This window comes from Ursus americanus, chromosome 13 (assembly GCF_024610735.1).
Source record: "Ursus americanus isolate L20-20 chromosome 13, mUrsAme1.1.p, whole genome shotgun sequence".
In the NCBI taxonomy this organism is placed as follows: domain Eukaryota; kingdom Metazoa; phylum Chordata; class Mammalia; order Carnivora; family Ursidae; genus Ursus; species Ursus americanus.
Genome location: NC_142139.1, coordinates 15,465,892 through 15,485,691, shown reverse-complemented (window position 1 = coordinate 15,485,691; position 19,800 = coordinate 15,465,892). Strand labels below are relative to the sequence as shown.

Sequence of the window (19,800 nt, the reverse complement as noted above, 5' to 3'; positions counted from 1 at the left end):
GTCTTCATATGTACTACTTCGAATTTACCTTTCATTTCTGTGATGATTTTTTTTCTTCCTCCTCTTCTTGAGATTTTCAAATTTATATATCATTTCCTTTTTTGGCTCACCTTGTTTTCCTTGACCTTCTTGTGCTCTTATTTTAAAAACACGATTGGCTCATATTTTTAAAAAATGCATTTAATTGATGGCGTCATGTATTTTCATCCTTTCTTTAACGTTTTTCTGGCAAGTTTTCTCTATTTGCTGTTTGTTTTATCCTTTTTTTTCTTAGACTATTTTAATGTAGACCTTGCATAAATTCCTTGGTGATTACTACTCAGTTTTGAATGAAGTGAGTTCTTGAACCAGCTCGTTTCAGGAGGTTGGAGTGGTTTTGGAGAATTCCAGATCCTCATTCTCAGCTAATAGAATTTTCCTTTTGGGACAGGATTGTATACGTTTACTTTTTCTTCATGTTTCCCTATCAGAAAATAGCATTACAGGTCTAGTCAGACACTCCCTCTCAACTTCACTGAATACTTCTAGCAAATATGGCTTTCCTTGATAATTTCCCCTTCACTCTTCTAGTCTAAGCTTCTCAAGATTGTCACAAAGTCGAGGGAAGTTCTCAGTCATGAATATCTGCCCTTGGCATTTCCTGACACCCCTACTTGATCTTTTCATATAACCTTTCTTAAAAAGAATATGGATGCCTCTAAGTTTCATCAAAGGAGTTTGTATTTCTGTTTCTTATTCTCCTTGTTGCTTTTGAATGATTTGGAAGTGGCGGAAATTCCCAAGTTTATAATCAAATTGAAACTTTTAATGGTCTGCAAATTGTTAATGCTTCTATAAACTCTGAGAAAAAAAGTTTTGATTAGCTATCAAACTTCACATGCCAATCAAACTTCATATAAATGTTTTGGTTATATTTAGATAAAGTCTCTTTATTATGAACTCCACAAGTGGTAACAATTGGTTTAGTTGTTATGGATTTTTGTCCCATGCAGTGTGATTATATTATATGACTTACCTTAAAGAAATCCTAGATCCTAATCTGCTAAATGGGGATTATCTTCTTCAAAGTGGTAACATTTTGGGATACACCAGTTCTAATGGTGCTACCACAGCTCAGAACATTTTTGGAATATCTCTAAAGAATTATGTTTATAATTAGTTTAGAAGACACAAGAAATGCCTTATTCTCATTACTAAACTCAGATAATCATTCACCTTATTAACCAGACTCAATGCCATATGACTTGACATTTTTTTCAAGAATAGTCACACCCATCTTCAAAAAAACACATGGCTGTCACCAGTTGGTTTTACCACCCTATGTGTTTTAGATCTAAATAAGTATTTCCTCACCAATTACTTCAAAAGCAGAGAGATCCAAATGTGCCTTAAAGTACAACAGAGGAAGAGTTTCAAAAATTCCTTGTTCAATGGCAGTATTATTTATATTAACATTAATTATTAGTAGTATGCTGAGATCATTTTTATTATGTGTGTAAATACTTTTTTTTACAGAACTAGGGATGATTTTTCTGAAAAACATAGGAACTTGGAGGGATAGCCTTGATTGAATTCTGCTCATGAACCCCTATGTTAGTTCAAGTTAAAGGTACATAGATATGCTGAGGTGACCTTAAGAAATGGGAATTTTTTTCCAAGGCTCTCTAGAAGCAAGGCTGTAGGTTCTTGGGTCCTATTGTCTCTGGTGTCTCTTATAGCAGCTCTGATTTAACCAACTTCTTTGGCTTGGGGACACTTTTGGCACAGGTAGTATCAGGTTGTCTTTGGCCCACATGGTGGTCCCTGGTCCAATCCATGAAGGCTACCGTAGGTGGCTTGGTTTACTGGAAAGCACATGGCAGTTTTTCTCTAAAGGAGGCAATATGAGACATTCACATTAAGCTTCACTCACGATGAGCTTGAGGGCACATTTGAGACTCCCACTATTAAGAATGGGCTTTCGTTATAAGGATATAAAGATACAGTTCATGCCTTCAAAGATACAGTTCATGCTCTCCCTGGAGTGGAAAGGCAGGGTTGAGGTGGAAGGAAGGGAAGGGAAGAAAAAAGTAGATGAACATTCGCACAGCCCTGTGGTGTGGCTATGTGGTATAGGTGAAACATAAATAAAATGGTGTGGGAACCTAGGGAAAGAAACCCAGAGGAGGGGAATATTTGAAAACCAATCAAGTAAAAGAAGCGATTTTCTTCTCTGTTTCTCTAAAGAACAGAACTTGTACCAGTGGTTAGAAGGTACAATGAAGCAGATTTGGTGCAATACCAAAGAATTGCTTTTAAACTGCTACGGTTGTCTAAAAATAGATTAAATCAGCTGTCTGGAAAGAGTAATAGGCTCTGAATCACAGATGTTTATCCAGAGGCTGTGCAATGGTGATGGGTCAAGCCATCTCAAAGTGAGGGGTATGAAAGTATGCAAAACACATGACTTCAAGGTCTCTTCCCTCTCTAAAATTCTACTCTTTATTTTTGGGTTCTTTATGTTGGTTTAAATCAGTCTTATCTTACTTTATGGAACTACTGATAACAGTCAAATTTGGCTTCTCTGTAGGATTAAATGAGAAAATGAATGTAAAAGTACCTGATAGAGTGTTTCACAATTGTTAGTTGAATTTGAATCAGTAAAAAATAAGCAAGCGAGAAGAAAAGCTTTGATGCCTTTGGGAATGAAGAGCACACCCATATATCCAACCACCCACATTTCATTCCTTCTCCCAGTCTTAAAGGAGAGTTGAGAAAAGAACTCAGGTTTGTTTGCAAGAGATAGTGTTTAAGGTAACTACTATGTAGGCTTTCCATACCCTGGATAGAGAAAATCCATAGTCTACTCTACAAAAGTCACAACGTATACCTTAAAGAGTGATTCACAGAATCATACCAAGAAATTTGGATAGTTCCTGGAGGTGTGCGGATGGTGGAAATTAATCTATAGACTTCTATTCTATTAGTTTTCTATTCCATTAGTTAGTAACTTGACCAAGAAGGGAAATGATGAATCTGTTATTGGTCAATTTAGTTTTTGGTACTGGCTTTGATTAAGGAATCAATTGAAAATTTAAAACTAATATTTATAATGGTAATTTTACGTGTCACATGTAAGTTTTATGATCCTTGCCTATAAAACCATCATTATTAAGATTTGTTAATCAAGATTTGCTTTACAGAAGTATACAGATAATAATAGTTACATTAATTGAGCACCTACTGTGTAATTTACCTATATTATCTCTTTTACAATTCAGATTATAACATTTCCATTATACAGATTAAGTTGCCAAGGTTCCACAGCTTGTAAATAATGGAGTCACAACTCAAATCCAGGCAATTTGCGCTTGTAGCCCACTTTTTTTTTATAAAAGATAAATTTTTTTTATTATAATAATATTTTTTTATTATATTATGTTAGTCACCACACAGTACATCCCTGGTTTTTGATGTAAAGTTCGATGATTCATTAGTTGCGTATAACACCCAGTGCATCATGCAATACGTGCCCTCCTTACTACCCATCACCAGCCTATCTCATTCCCCCACCCCCCCCGAAGCCCTCAGTTTGTTTCTCATAGTCCATAGTCTCTCATGCTTCATTCCCCCTTCTGATTACCCCCCCTTCTTTATCCTTTTCTTCTCCTACCAATCTTCATAGTACTTATGTTCCATAGATGAGAGAAACCATATGATAATTGTCTTTCTCTGCTTGACTTATTTCACTTAGCATTATCTCCTCCAGTGCCGTCCATGTTGCAGCAAATGTTGAGAAATCGTTCTTTTTGATAGCTGAGTAATATTCCATTGTATATATGGACCACAACTTCTTAATCCAGTCATCTGTTGAAGGGCATCTCGGATCCTTCCACGATTTAGCTATTGTGGACAATGCTGCTATGAACATTGGTGTGCATATGGCCCTTCTCTTCACTACGTCTGTATCTTTGGGGTGAATACCCAGTAGTGCAATGACTGGATCATAGGGTAGCTCAATTTTTAACTTTTTAAGGGACCTCCACACTGTTTTCTAGAGTGGCTGTACCAACTTGCATTCCCACCAACAATGTAGGAGGGATCCCCTTTCTCCACATCCTCTCCAACATTTGTTGTTTCTTGCCTTGTCAATTTTTGCCATTCTAACTGGCGTAAGGTGGTATCTTAGTGTGGTTTTGATTTGAATTTCCCTGATGGCTAATGATTTTGAACATTTTTTCATGTGTCTGTTAGCCATTTGTATGTCTTCATTGGAAAAGTGTCTGTTCATATCTTCTGCCCATTTTATGATTTGTTTATTTGTTTCTCACGTATTGAGTTTGAGAAGTTCTTTGTAGAACCTGGACACCAGACTTTTATCTGTAGTATCATTTGCAAATATCTTCTCCCATTCCGTGGGCTGCCTCTTAGTTTTTTTGACTGTTTCCTTGGCTGTGCAGAAGCTTTTTATCTTGATGAAGTCCCACAAGTTCATTTTATCTTTTGTTTTTCTTTTTAGCCCACTTTTTTAACTGCTTACACAATACTGCCTCAGGGTCACCAGACAAGCTACCTAATGGAATGGAAATGGCTAACCTTTGCCCCTTCTCTGAGTTGTACATAAGTTTGGAATTCACATGAATTATCTTTCCAACATGAACTAAAGGATGGAGTATTGCCAGGTAGTGTCATGTGTGGGGAAACTGATTTCAGTCCAGTTTTCTTGCCTTGTAGAGAAGCTCAAACTTAGTACAGTGGTAGATGTAAATATATTTAAGCTGTAAATATTAAGATGAAATTTTTTTAAATGAGAATTTTTGTGGGATACATGGAAAATCTAAAACACCCAATTTTGAAAGGAAAAAATTTAAGCCTGTAACCTAATGTTCCTTATAGGTTAAAGATGAATGTATCTGCCTATTTTCCCTTCAGTGAAGGAATTTAATCTGAGTGACTCTGTACAAGTGTTTCTAGGGAACCTGTACTCTATTTGAATTTTTAAAATATTTTATTTTCCTATCATCTTCCTTTCTGGCAGTAAATATAACTTTTCATAGACTTTTTCTAAGCATAGTTTTGGATAATGTTAAATATTTTAGGGAGTGTCATACTAAAGCATGTGGGTAGCAATATCTTAGCCTTCAAATTTCATCTTTATAAATAATACTAGCGAGAACTAACCTCTTTTAAGCAGAAAATCTGCTTTTTATATGCATTTGATGATTTAATCTGTACAACCTCTGAGTTTTTATTACCCCCATTTTTTTATACAGGGACATGGAAGCTTGGAGAGCTTCAGCACCTTAAGTTCACTCAGCTTATAAATAAAGACCTGTTCAAATTCAGAGATTTTTTTTTTTTACTCCAAACTCCTTCTGTCTCATTTTAATTTTTAAGCAGTTTTATTTTTTGTAGAGGTAGGATTTCAAAATAACACATTTCTGAATGGTTCTAAACAAAACCCTTATAAGCTCTGAATTGCTCAGTTTATGTATTAGCTAAAATCTTTACAGCTATGTTTATAAAAGTGAAAAATGTTTGTCTGTTTATTATAATTGAAGGGCTCCTGCTGCTCGAGATGGAATGAATGCCCAGGCTGGTGAGGCGCAACAATTTGTTAAGCAGTGTTAAAAACCTACTCAGAAAAATATTTTAATAGTTTTTATTTTATTATATTTTAAATTTTAATTATGAACTATTTCAAACACAGAATGGTAACACAAATATCCTGTTAGACATCAGTGCCACTACCATCTTGATTTAATAAAGGTTAACATTTTGCCGTATTCTTTTTGTACCTTTTTTGTAAGGGTTTTTTGATACAACTAAATGCCCCTACCTTATCACATTAGCCTTCATCCCTCCCTGGTGATCTTCACTATCTTAAAGTTTGTGTTCTTCCCATGTATGCATCTATATATTTATTACTTATATAAGTACATTCATACCTTTATGTACTAGTTTTGTGTGTTTTAAAAATATACATAAATGAATAATATACTACATATTCTGCCCTTTTTCCACTTCTCTTTATGCTTTTGAGAATTACCTATATTGATACATGTATATCTTGTTTTTCATTCTCACTGCTATAGTATAATATTCTGTTATATGAATAAATCATTTTTGTTTATTCATTCCTCTATTGATGAATATTTAGCTTATTTTCCTTCTTTGACTGTTATAAATAATGCTGTAATGAGCATCTTAGTAAATGTCTCCTTTTGCACATTTGTAAGTGTTTTTCTGGATGACGTACCTGGGAGTAGTTATATCAGTTTATATTTCCAGCAACATGGTACAAGAGTTTCTCAGTGTTCTCAGAAGCACTTGGTGTTAACAGATTTTAAAAATTTTCCCTACGAAAAAATAACTGCCCTGTACATCTTCACAAATGTTAGTATCATGAAAGACAAAGACCAAGGAACTGTTCCAGATTAAAGGAGACTAAAGATAAATAACTTCTGAAAACAATATTGTTCCTCAATTAGAAAAAAGAGACCGAATATAGGCTATGTATTAAACAGTTTTTGACCCATGTTAGTTTTTCTAAGGTTTGATCATCGTAGCATGGTTATATAAGAGAATATTCTTATTCTTTGGAAATACAGAAGTATTACAGATAAAGGGACATGATGTCTGAAATTTATTTTCAAGTGCCTTAGCAATATAATAATAATAATACAGACAGAGTAAGGTAAAGCAATGTAGCAACTTTCTCACATTGGTGAATCAAGGTGAAGAATGTATGTGAATTCATTTTGCTTTCAAGTCTCCTGTAGATTTGAATTTTTTTCAGAAGAAAAAATGTTTTCTAAACTCATAGGTGTAAATGTATTCATTTTTTAATTTACTCTTCTCTGATTACTAGTGAGATTGAACATCTTTTTATGTGTTGGTCATTCAGATTTCCTTTTTTATGAATTTAAATTCCTTTTCCTAATTCTAATTGGCGATTTGTCTTTTCCTTCTTGACTTCTCAAAATTCTGTAACATTCTTCATCCCGATTCTTTGTTGACATGTTTTGCAAACAACTTCTCTTACTTTTTGGTTTGTCTTCTAACTTTGGGTAATGGATTCATTAAGGAGTCTCAGCCTATGAGTATATAAAATGATTTTGTTTTCAGTATTTTTCCACTAGTTGTCCTATTTTGGACTCTTCTATTGGATGGAGGTCCCCTTTACAACATCTTGTCAAGACTCCATAACTTTCCAGTGACTTGGTTATTAAAAAGATTTCATTTTTGTAATTAAAGAGACAGTTAAGTTTATCTTGAACCATGGATCTCCTAATCAAACCTAAAGCTCTTCTCCTGCTTACTCCTAGCACAGGCTAAACCTTTCCATGTCTCTAGTGGAGAAAGGCTGTGGTCTGCTTTGTACACGCATCCCCCTGCTAACTCATCGAGGTGCTAATCCTCTGCTATGTGGAGTGGGCAGAACAAGCCAAAGGGCAAGCCTCTTTCTCTTGGGTTAACTGTGGGTGCAACTTCCTCCTTGTTCGTCACTACTGCTCTAATGCTGACCAAGTTTTAACGTCCTTACTGTGGCAGGCACCCATGTGTTGCCTCTGTAACTGGGCTGGGGGGTAAGTTTAGAGGGTTTGAAAAGGCCATGTGGGCCACTCCCCCTTTACACAGCTCCTGAAGCAGAGATCTAGCTCTGATTTAAGGTTCACATCTAATTTTCACCTTTTCCATAGGGACAGCCTATCATCCCAGTCCCATTCATTGAATAGACAGCCCCTTTCCCACTGACGTGTATTACTGCCTTCCACCCAATTAGTGGAAATTTTATCTGTTTGCCAAATAATGGGAGTACAGGTTGACCCAGTGGCTGTTCCACTCTTTTTTTTTTTTTTTTTTTTAGGTTTGCCCAGGTTGCTTTTTATTATACTGCACTTTGGTAATTTGCATTTTCTGGGAATCTTCTATTACATACAGATTTTGAAATCTATTCATAATATGCCTTTATTACCTTTTAATATTGTTTTAATTGAAAACAATAATGTATTCCCAAATTTAATCCAGATATAAATGATTTCTGTCTTTATTGTTTTGATGGTCTTGACCATTTTGTCTTTTTCAAAGAGAATGTCTTTCTTTTTTTTTTTTTAATAACTTTTTATTATGTTATGTTAGTCACCATACAGTATATCCTTAGGTTTCGATGTAGTGTTCGAACATTTGCAGCAACATGGACAGGACTGGAGGAGATTAGGCTGTTCCACTCTTAACTGAGTTTTTTTGTCCCTGACTTAATTGCCAGGAGCCGGTCAGCAAGTTTGCTGGAATTGATATTTAATTGGGAGCAGGATGCCAGGCCTTTGGTTTAGGCAACTCTAATCTTAATGAGTGATTGCCTTGGTTTTTCCCCCTCCCTTGGCTTCTGGGGAGTGGAGGTACACCTCCCTTCCACCCAGAAAGAACGAATAACCTCTCCACCCCAAAAGCCTGTGATCCCTCCCATGGCTCAGTCCTTTTCCTTATGTGGAATGAGGAGGAAATTGGTGGTAATTACTGGTCTAATGATTCTCAGTAAGCCTTGAGGGGAGGTGGCTGGCCCCAACTGCTAGTGACAACTTGGTCTTAGACCATGGAGTACTTAGCATCCTTTCTCATCAGCTTTGGATTTGTCAACAATTTCAGGACAACCAGAAAAATCCCATTTGACATAAGGTTACATTTCACTGGTACTTTGTATAAAAGTTTTGAAATGTCTTAATATAGTCAGATTTATTCATGTTTTCCTTATAGTTTATCCTTTCCTTTAGCTTTTTCAAGAAGTATTTCCCTGTTTCTTTCAAAATTTTGTTTTCACATTTAGATCCTTTGTCATTTGACTCTTGAAAAATCTGTTTTATACGGGATATGAGGTAGAGATCTAATTTTAATTTTCCCAAAAGGCTAGTTCTGGTCTCAATACTATTTGTTGAATAGTCTTTCTTTCCCACTGATTTGTATTACTGCCTTTCAAGTTGCTTTTAACTGATATCCATTTCTTTGTATTTTCTTTCTGTAGGAATCACCTTTGCTGTCCCCTAAAGTTAGTTAGATCCCTGACATGTCCACCCATCATGGTGAATTGTTCCAATGACGTTTTATTAGAATAGGAGCTGTGTTCACTATTGCACCCCTAGCATTTAGTGCAGTACCTGGCACCGAGTTGGCTCTCAACAAATATTTGGTGAATGAATGAGCGCGTCCAGGCCAAGATCCACCCAGCTCTGAGTCTGCCCTGAAATCTAGATTCCACAGACTTCAATAGGTTTTCTATTTTATTGTGATTGGTAAAATGGGTTTTTCCATTCCAATAGCATAGTCTCTCTCTTGATCTGTTATTCTTTGAGGTTGACATTTTGAATATTCCTAGATTTCTCCCTTTTCTTGAGGTTGGCATCTAATGGGTCACTTAGCTTCATGAGTTCTACTCCCTTAAAATTAAGGCGTATATTCTATTCCTACTATGTCTTCATTTTAGCTCAGGCCTTTTCCCCCCTTTCCTTTATTTTTTAAATGTGATCTTTGATATATGCCCAAGAATGTGAGTAACACATGATAAGTTACAATTCCATGCACGCCTATGGAAACCACCACTTGCCTAAGATTGGTGACATTATCTGTCCATTCCCTCTACTTAGGTGCTCCTCCCTGGCCCACCCCTTGCCTCCACCTAAGAGGTAATCACTAAGTTGAAGTTTGGGTTTCTCATTCTCTAGCTTTGGTTTTCTTTTCAAATATAGACTTATTACATATAAAAATATTCCTACAATGCCTTATGTAGATTTACTTATTGAACTTTGTAAGAATAGTTTCATACTTTGTGAAGTCGGCAAACTGAATTTTTCATTCAACATTTATGCTTCTAAGATTCATCCATCCTGTTGTGTGTGGCTATGGCTCACTAATTTCATTATTTAATTTCATTAGTGAACACAATGAGATTACATTGTGTAAAATACCATGGTTTCTCTATTCTCCTGTTGATATTTGTTTAGGCTGTTTCCAGATTTATATTTACTACTTGGGCAAGATTGCTATAAACATTGTTGTTTATGTCTCTTGGTCCACATGTGTAAAGTTTTTCCAGGCTCTGTATCAAGGAGTGGACATTCTGGGTGAAAGGATATGCCACTATTTGACTTTAAAAGATAATGCCAAATTGCTTTTCATTGTGGTCTGTTTATACTCATGCCAGTAAAGTGTAAAAGTCTCCATTGACTCATAGTCTTTCCAATATTTGGCATTATAAGATTTATTAATTTTTTCCCTTTTTAGATGTGAAATTGTGTCTTTTAATTGTAATTTGTATTTCCCCGAGAAAAGAATTTGAGATTGTTTTATATGCCTACTGATTATTCATGATTCCATTTCTGTGCAATGCCTGTTTGTCTTTGGCCTTTTTTCTATTGGGTTATTTAAGTTTTTCTTCTTGAATTAAAGTTCTTCATGTATTTTAGATCCAAATTAAATTTTTTATCAGTTATAAGTATTGTCAGTATTTTCTTCCAGTTTGTGGCTTGTTTTTTTATTTTCTTTATAGTATCTCTATAAACAGAAATTTTAATGAAATTTTAATAGTAATAATGTTGAATTGATCAATCTTTTGTATTGTAATTGGAATTTTTTTATCTTGTTTAAAAAACATCCAGTTCTACACTGAATTTATACATACATTCGCCTATGCTTTCTTTTAAAGGATTTAAAAACTTTGTATTTCACATTTAAGATACATGTAGAATTAATTTTTGTGTGTATGGTATGAAGTAGGGCTCCAATTTTATTTTTTCCTTATGAATAAACAATTATCCTGTAAGAGCATTTATTTAGATTGAAATATAATTACAATATATATTGCTATGAAAAGAAAGCATACAATATAACAGAATATATGGTATTTTAAAAACATAAAATATATGTATAGTATTTAGTGTATATACAAAATTTAAAGAGATATACACCAAAATAACAACAATGATTATCTTTGAATAGTGGGACAATTGATGACCTTTGTTTATTTCTTCTTTTCTGTATTTTCCAACTTTTATCTGTTGAGCGTATATTTATATTTTTTTAACAGTGAGAAATAAGGTGGTGTTTATAGGTGATAACGTGGTGTCAGCACATCTTAAAGAGAAACCATGAATTAAAATCTTCTAGCTTATCTTCTTTTTCTAGCTTCTTCCATCCCTTGGGGATGAGGGAGAATGTTTGTATATTATGCAGTATGTCTCAACAGAAGGTGAAAAATGGTTAAGTTCTGAAATCTGCGTGAATCTTCTATAAATAGTTAGATAAAAATTCTCTCTCCTGAACTGCGTTTACTTTACAGATATGTGACTCTTTGGAGAATAGGATCCAGGTTACGTATGTGTATCACTGATGATATAATTATTTCTTTTTGATCAACAGCAGATAATGAAAAGACTTATAAAGCGATACGTTCTGAAAGCACAAGTGGACAAAGAAAATGATGAAGTTAATGAAGGTAAGCATGTCCAACTTGAGAAACATCCTTTTGCAACTAACTTAATGATCTTGGAAAACTTGATATTGAAGGATACTTTAAAAATCCAATCTCAGGTAACAGTTCCAAGATTGATGGGAGAATCTTAGGTTACATTTCTAAAACTCGATCTTTCAAAAGAAAACGTTATTAAAAATGTCATTCAGAGACAGTTGATCTCTACTCAGAATGCCCTGATTCTTAGAATGTAAGACCTGCCATCATTCTGGGAGCATTTAAATTCCTATTACATAAAGTAGTCAGTAGTTTCAATTCGGTTGCAGTGAGTTCACATGAGTGTTATCATTTTTCCAATGTTAACATTTTCCAATAAAATAGTTGGCCAGTTGACTCAAATAGAACCTACATTCCTTCAGAAAAATTTTTACTTTGTTGTACAGAAAGAAATCTGTAACCCATTTTTCTCATCTGGTGTTTCTCTTTTGCCTTTCACTTTTCTCCTTGGCTCCTTATTTAAAGGTGCCTATTTTTCCAGGCATATCCTAGCAGGGCATCTGTCTGTACTATAAAAATGTTTCACCAAAGGGTAGGCCAAAGAACAGGCCCAGAGTTGGAAAGAAATCAACCTGGGAAAAGTAAGTTACCTTAAAAATGGAAACTGTAGCTTCCAACAGCCATGAGATGCCACGAGATATCTATGCTATCTATCTATGGTGATAAGAGAAGAAAGGGCTCAACTAAATAAAACTGGTGACGGGCTTCAAAGCCATTATTTTTTATATGCAAGGAATCCTTTGAAAATCTGGGTCAGTCCCCTGGTACATGTATGTAGAAAAGAAGTCTCTGAATGTGTGGTTGAGGACCAGCAGAAATCCAATCATGATGCCCTAGAAACTGTCTCAGGGAGACAGGAGGGAAAGGGGTTGTTGTTTAGAAAGCAAAAATCCTATCATTTGTACAGTAACCTCCCTGGTGGGTGGCAGTGGGGAGAAGAAAAGCAAAGTGATCTGGGGAATTGGATGGCTGACACCATCAGAAACAAAGGAGCACCTTCCACATCCTTGCACCAAAGAGGAAAATGAGTGAATGAGAATTTGGAGTTTTGAACAAAGTTCTAACTAAACTGTCATATTGTTTAACATCCTCATTGATAAATGACAAAATTGAAGTTTAAGATGTTGAGTAGTTTGTGTTTCCCATATTGGCAGACTACATATAACACTTAATGGATAGTCTCCCCATAACTCAAAAACAAGGAAGGAGGATATCGCACTAAGGAGGTGAAGGGGATCTGGTGGGTTTATAATCCAAATGTCATACTGAATGGTGTGAGAATCCATTTCTTTCACCGAAGACTGGCCTTGTGATTTCAGATTAGATCGTATTGCCAGATGGGAAAGGAAGAAGTTTGTTTTGGTTTTTTTTTTTTGCCTAAAAAAAGGAATCTGCAAATGTTTTATGTGTATTCTTGAGGAATAGTTAGAATTCCTTAAGATAAAAAGTTTCTGAACATAGAAATTATACTTTAAAGCATCACAAAGGTACAAGGGAATATCATGGAAGGTATGTTTTACATGTGATTCTTTTACAGAAAGCTTGTTAAAACACCAATAATTTGAAGAATCATTTCTTAGATTCAGGATAAATTTCTGCCCCAAAGTTCACCTTTCAATGTCAATGGCTTATCTACATTACATTTAATATAATCCAGTTCTTAATTGCAAACTACATATGCTCAAAATACTGCCAAGCTGAATTATGGGAATAGTTGTGTTTTAATAGCCAAAAGTCTCCTATGGAGACTCCTATGTGTAAACACAATGCCAGTGGTATCACATTAAACTTAACTTCACCATTGCTTGTTACTTCTTTATACATAGGTTTTCTGTGTCCTACAAAATGTTCCTTGGCCCCAAGTTCATTACCATTGCCTTCCTTAATAGTCACCCCTACTTTTTTTCTTCCCTTCCCTTACTTCAAACCTGACTTAAAATTTACTTGTTCCATGTGAGTATTTGCCTGTTAAACAGATTGAGTCACCTTTAGTAAAGTTTCGTTTTGGTAAGAGTCTCTTCCATTCTAGCAAAGGGAGATGATCCATGCAGGTTTCAACCCTTATGTCTGAGGGAACCAAAGGGACACCCTGTAGACAAAATGGCAATACTCTGGCAGTAGATCAGTTAGCCAAAAAATCACCATTTGTTAAGAGGGGATTGAGCCACGGAACAAAACTTTAGTTGACTTTTACTATTGAAAACATAGCTGGACTATTTTTACAGCTTTTTCAAAGGTCAGTATATTTTTAAAGACTAATAGTTCTTGGGACGCCTGGGTGGCTCAGTCGGTTAAGCGTCCGTCTTTGGCTCAGGTCATGATCCCAGGGTCCGGGGAGCGAGTCCTGCATCGGACTCCTTACTTGGCAGGGAGCCTGCTTCTCTGCCTGCCACTCCCCCTGTTTGTGTTCTCACTCTCTTTCTCTGACAGATAAATTTTTTTAAAATCTTTTAAAAAAAAAAAGAAAAGGCTAATAGTTCTTAAATATACTGAAGGAAAAAAATTTTTTTTTTTTAAGATTTATTTATTTATTTATTTGACAGAGATAGAGACAGCCAGCGAGAGAGGGAACACAAGCAGGGGGAGTGGGAGAGGAAGAAGCAGGCTCATAGCGGAGGAGCCTGATGCGGGGCTCGATCCCATAACGCTGGGATCACGCCCTGAGCCGAAGGCAGACGCTTAACCGCTGTGCCACCCAGGCGCCCCTGAAGGAAAAAATTTGATGAATCTACCTTGGGCTTTATGAAGCAAATGTGTTCATATTATATGAATTTGAATGAAATTCACTCTTTGTTCTTTTCTAAATCCAAAGAGCAAATTACCAATGATATGTTTTTTTTTAAATACAAATACTGTAGGTGAATTAAAAGAAATCAAGCAAGATATCTCCAGCCTTCGTTATGAACTTTTGGAGGACAAGAGCCAAGCAACTGAGGAATTAGCCGTTCTGATTCATAAACTTAGTGAGAAACTGAATCCTAGCATGCTGAGATGTGAATGATCCAGTAACCTGGAATAATGGCTTTGACTATAGCACAAATGTGGGCAATAATATTTCTAAGTATGAAATACTTGAAAAACTATGGTGTAAATTTTCTAGTATTAACTACCTTTATCATGTGAATCTTTAAAACTTAGGTCTTAATGATTTTACTGTTTTATCACATGAAAATGGTCTTCATTTTAATTGTCTGCCTTGACATTATAAACAATGACATGCCATTGTATTTAAAGGCCCAGTATTATTACATTACTGACATTTTTGTCCACTTTAGAATAAACTCTATGTCTTTGCACTACCTGTTTGCCTCCAAAAGACTGTAAGCTCCTTGGGGACAGGAACCATGTCTTATTCATCTTTGTGTCTCCAGCATCTAGTACAGTGCCTGGTACATAGTAGGTGCTCAATAAATGTTGAAACCAACTGAACGGAACTGCCAACAAAATACAAATAAAAATAAAAAGGCCATCGCTATGTAGCATTTCTTCCCTTGTCCAAGTGCTAAAGAGATTTTTTTTTTAATAGAAACTAAAGAAATTTTATAACCAGCTATGACTTGGTAAGATTTTCTTAGAATTTTTGGCATCATTCATAATTCTAGAAACTTTGAGCCCTGAATGAAGAATTTAACAATGAAATGGATTAATAGAAGATAAATTACATTACATATTTAAGTTTCATAGAATTGTTCCAAACAACACATTAAAGATTTTTCTAAAGTATATATGGTTTGCTCTCTGTCTTAAATTTTCATTTGTTGTTTTTCAGTAATGTAAATTTATTCAGTGGGGTGGTGAGTTTTTTTTTAAGCTAGGGGCTATGCAGGGTTGCTATTTTGTGATAACCTTCTGATTTCTGCCTCTGCTGCTTTAATGCTAAATAAGATATCAACAACTGACTTCTGTCTTGCCCATTAGCTTCATTCTGAGTTTTAGAGGGTATGTGTATGGGAAGAACCAAGAAAGAGCAATGGCTGTCTACCTGGAAACACATATTCAAGCATCACCAGGTATGTTTCATTTCCCTTCCAGGTATCTCTTGCTATCATTAGTGACTGACATCCTTTATCAAAGTGTTTCAATTACACTTTTTACACAAAATCAATGGTGATGAACCTGTAATTGATTTATTTATTTTATAACTGAGCTGAATACTGGTGATATCCACACAACCTCATGACTTTAATAAGAAAGGGGATACAGGCCAGTAATATCCCTCATCTCTTCACAGACCATAAAGCACTCAAAGTATTTTTTTTTAACCAGTTGAGTTTTAATCTCTTACAGAATTGTGCTTATCGTCTGGATTCTCCCCACTCTGTTTTTTGTCAGGTCTTACAGGAATACGATTTATGATCATAGCCCAAGGATAGTTTTATAGGTTCTAAAAACCAATTAAATACATGATACTTTAAAAATCATTAATATCACACAGGAAGGCTTTCTCGGCATGAAAACAAAAATGAACATTAAATGGTATTACATAAAGTTCTTTAAAGATAATTTCTTAATTTCTACTTTTCGGGAGTTAAAACGGTTAAGGTAAGAAAAGAACTTTATACAGTTTTGCTACCTTTGTAGAGTATTTCATTAACTTTTGTGCTATGCTTATGGTATTTTGTCTGAAACATTTTTCAAACTTTATGTATTTTGTGTTATACCTCAGAACTGAATAAAATATTGATTTTTTCATTGTTATATGTTACTATAGTTTATAATAAAACGGTAAAGGCATGGAGTTTCCATAATAGACAATACTTTTGGTCTTCTAGTATTGTCTAGGATTCCAAGAATAAAAGTTTTTGCCTACAGCTATGGAAGAGCATATTTAGTAATATTCCTGTATGGGACTGGGAACATGTTGAATGAAAAAGTGTCAGATTCATCTGAGGACATCCAGGCTAGGATCCTTGGAGTCTTGAATGAAGATAAAGTTCATGGCATATATACACTGTGAGAAAATACATCCTCTCTCTCTCTCTCTCTCTTTTTTTTTTTAGTCTATGCCTCCCACAACTGTAGAGTTCTCAACATAAGTTGTTTTTCCTTTATTTACTAAACTTACGTAAAACTGGTATATTTCTGTTATTTCATTTTTTCCCTTCTTCATAGTTTCTAGGTGGTAGCCAAGAAGGAAGATGTGATGCCAAGATGTGGTGGATACTATTGATGCTATTGATGTCCTGCCCAGATGCTTTTTAATGGGCCAGTGCAGGCATGTCCCAAATTCTGTGGGCGTTGGTTCCTTAGCAATTCCCAACTATCCCCTTTCCCAGGGAATTGTCCTCCATTGAAAGTAAGGAGACTTACCCCGGATGTTATGTCTCCTCTTCCCCATGCCAATGACCAACTGACTGGGGTGGAAACAAAACGGCTGGGCCGTTGTTTCAAGGTAGGGCCAACTTCTTGGTGTAATTCATGCTCTAGAGCTCCAGGGGGGATTAGGCTCAGCCAGACTCCAGTTGAGACCAAATCTGTATTTAGCTTTTTTCTCTGTTTTACCCTGTTTCCCTTCCTCCCTTTCTGCTGAGAACATTCCTTCAATAAATCACCACATCCAAATCTTGTTAGGCTTTGTCTTACGCTCATCCTAAGACCTGGGTATTACTGTGGCAATATAGGGACAAGGTAAGGATTACTCTAGGCAATTGCTGTCAAAATTAATACTTCTTTGAGTTTAATGATACAGCTCGAGGTCAGCCAGTCCTTGCCCCACTCACCATTTTAATAGGTTCATTGGGCTTAAAAGCAATGCTCAAAGAAGTCGGTGGGGCAACTTGAGGAAGGGAACATTTTAGCAGGACCAAAAACTATTTGTTTAGTGAAAGACACTTAGGTATTTATGATTAATTAGAAAATTATCAAAGTCCTATATCTCTTTCTCAACTTCCCTGATGTTCTTAGTTTTTTACTCGGTTACAGATAAAGGAAAGGAGGCAACTCTCAAATTGCTTCATAGGCTTACTGTCTAAAAATTTTGACACTTTGTGTTTCTGTATTAAATTTACTGGAGACCCTTGACTTAATGAACTTCACAATATGTTGAGAAGCTTAGATTCATAGACTCGAAATAAAAAAGGGAACTAAGCAAAATAGTATCCAATGTCTTCAGAGTTCTGTGCACTATAAAAACTTAAAAATGACATTTATTTTGTGATTATTAAAAGAAAATTTAGTACAACTTAGGATAACTTTTACCCAATCATATCCAATATATTTCATTTACCCACTCATGTCCAATATATTTCAATTTCAAATGTGTTAAGCCAAATGAAAGAAGCTTTTGTAAATGCAAAGGTATAGTGTCTTATGAATGATATCTAATGAGAACTGAAGCCATTTTGATGTTAATTGCATGCCCTGGGACAAATATGGTTTCATACATTGTTCAGTCAAACAGGGTTATGCTACAAGCAGGTTCTCAGTCGTTGGGTGTCACAGAGCTGTTTCAGGGGATTGATATCATGATCCAAGGTGGTAATGATCTCTCTCCCCATGTTTTTTTTTTTAATCAATCTAAAAGGGTTATTTATTAATTTTTTTTAAAATAAGAGTTTGAGAGTTTCCAAATTGGTACCACATATTAGTGGAGACCAGTGTATATATTCATAAGTCAGTCATTCATCCAGTAAGCCACCTCTAGCTGTGTGATGGTTTTAACTTTAATGAAATTTTAATTGCTTTTATTCTTAGTCATAAGTTATTTAATTTATACTCAATGATTGTTTTAAGACCACAACATAAGGTTTATAAATTACTGAAGTGTATGATACTTCTGTAAATTTGTCTCAAGGCAATATTTATCACATCTGAAATATAATCATCTTCTGTTTTTGGTTTTGGATTTTTTTAATGTAGCCCACCAAGACGTCTCTAGTACCTTAAAATATGTTTGGAAAGAGAAATTATAGTGGCAATTTTGTCTAACTTGGCTTTTCATTTTTGTGAATAAAAACCCTGCTAATTATATAAGAAGTATTTAAAATTAGTACTTTGAAAGCTTTGCCATTTAGAAACAAAACACAGTACTTAAAAAAAATTACTTGCCTTTTCTAGATGCAAAGTGAAAGAACTTCAAGTATCATATTACGCAAGCTCTTTTTGTCTATTTTTGATGCTATATCACAGCCTCATTTCAATGTTTTAAAAGAAATTTGATCTTCAAAATAAATTCTTTTTTCTTTTACACAGTTAGCTTAAAGTAAAATAAACAGTGGGCATCACTTGTTAAATGGAAAATAAGTGTTGCCAGTGTATGTTTTTATTACAAATATTGTAAAGATTGCCTGAAGATGAATTTTATAATGCTTTCTTAAATAATATAGCAACCTAAAATAAAATGCCTTTTTTAAAAAGTTACATTTCTACACAAACATTTTCCTTCTGTACAAAATTAAGTACAAAATTGCACAACAAAAAAAAATGAAATAATTATTTAAATTTTAAGGGCTTTGAAAGAGTATATACTACTATGAAAGTGGTTTGTGGATCTAAAAGAGAAGACATTGGGCTAATGGTTTCTAAGATTTTGCCTAGCCCTGGAATACTTACCGAATTTCCCAGAGTAATTTTTAAAAAGATAATTCCTTCCCACTTCATCAGGCTTTCAATATTTTGATTTGTTTGTTATAATGCAAAAACAGCAATAATATCAGTGTCATTTTCCTCAAGTTGTTACATGCAATCTCGGGACTTGAGAAGAGAAACAAGAGAATAGTGGAAAGATTTGGTACCTACTGTTTTGGATAACCCTTTATCAGAACCTTGCAATCAGAGGGACAGAAGAATGCCCATTTTGGGAACTACGTGGCGTTAAACACAGGAGTCTTAGAATCTCTTACTGTTTAATTTTATTTTATAACAATTTTATTTTTAAATTGCAAAATTTTATTAAAAATGCAAAAATCTGTGTGCCTGGGTGGCTCAGTCACTTAAGGGTCTGCCTTTGGCCCAGGTAATGATCCCAGGGTCCTGGGATTGAGTCCCGCATCAGGCTCTTTGTTCAGCAGGGAGTCCGCTTCTCCCTGTCCCTCTGCCTGCCACTCCCCCTACTTGTCTCTCTCTCTCTCTATGATCTCTCTCTCTCAAATAAATAAAAGCTTAAGAAAATGCAAAAATCTTATGGAAAACACAAAACAAGATTATAATGCTTTATAACCAACTAAAAATCTTTGGATCTATTTCATAAGAAGTCCTTTCCTACAATTGTAATTGTAGTATATACACTATTTTATATTCTATTTTTAGTATCCTGAACACTTTCCACATTGCTATATAGCCTCCATCGCTTTCACTTTGAG

At 35.0% G+C, this 19,800-nt stretch overlaps 1 protein-coding gene across 2 annotated transcripts in view; it reads left to right on the top strand.

The window, feature by feature from the left end:
* Positions 1-16,163, top strand: part of TRPC3 (transient receptor potential cation channel subfamily C member 3) — a 71,955-nt gene extending 55,792 nt beyond the window's left edge. The window contains exons 11-12 of one of the 2 annotated variants that reach the window (XR_015726477.1): positions 4,499-4,661; positions 11,392-11,442. Coding sequence is in view for 1 of the 2 variants with exons in the window: in XM_045798642.2 (XP_045654598.1) it covers positions 11,392-11,467; positions 14,359-14,501 (219 nt within the window). In the remaining variant the exon portion in view is untranslated. Of the gene's footprint in view, positions 1-4,498; positions 4,662-11,391; positions 11,468-14,358 lie in introns of those variants that run through there. The other variant, XM_045798642.2, reaches the window with a different exon arrangement.
* Positions 16,164-19,800: the final 3,637 nt, after the last annotated feature.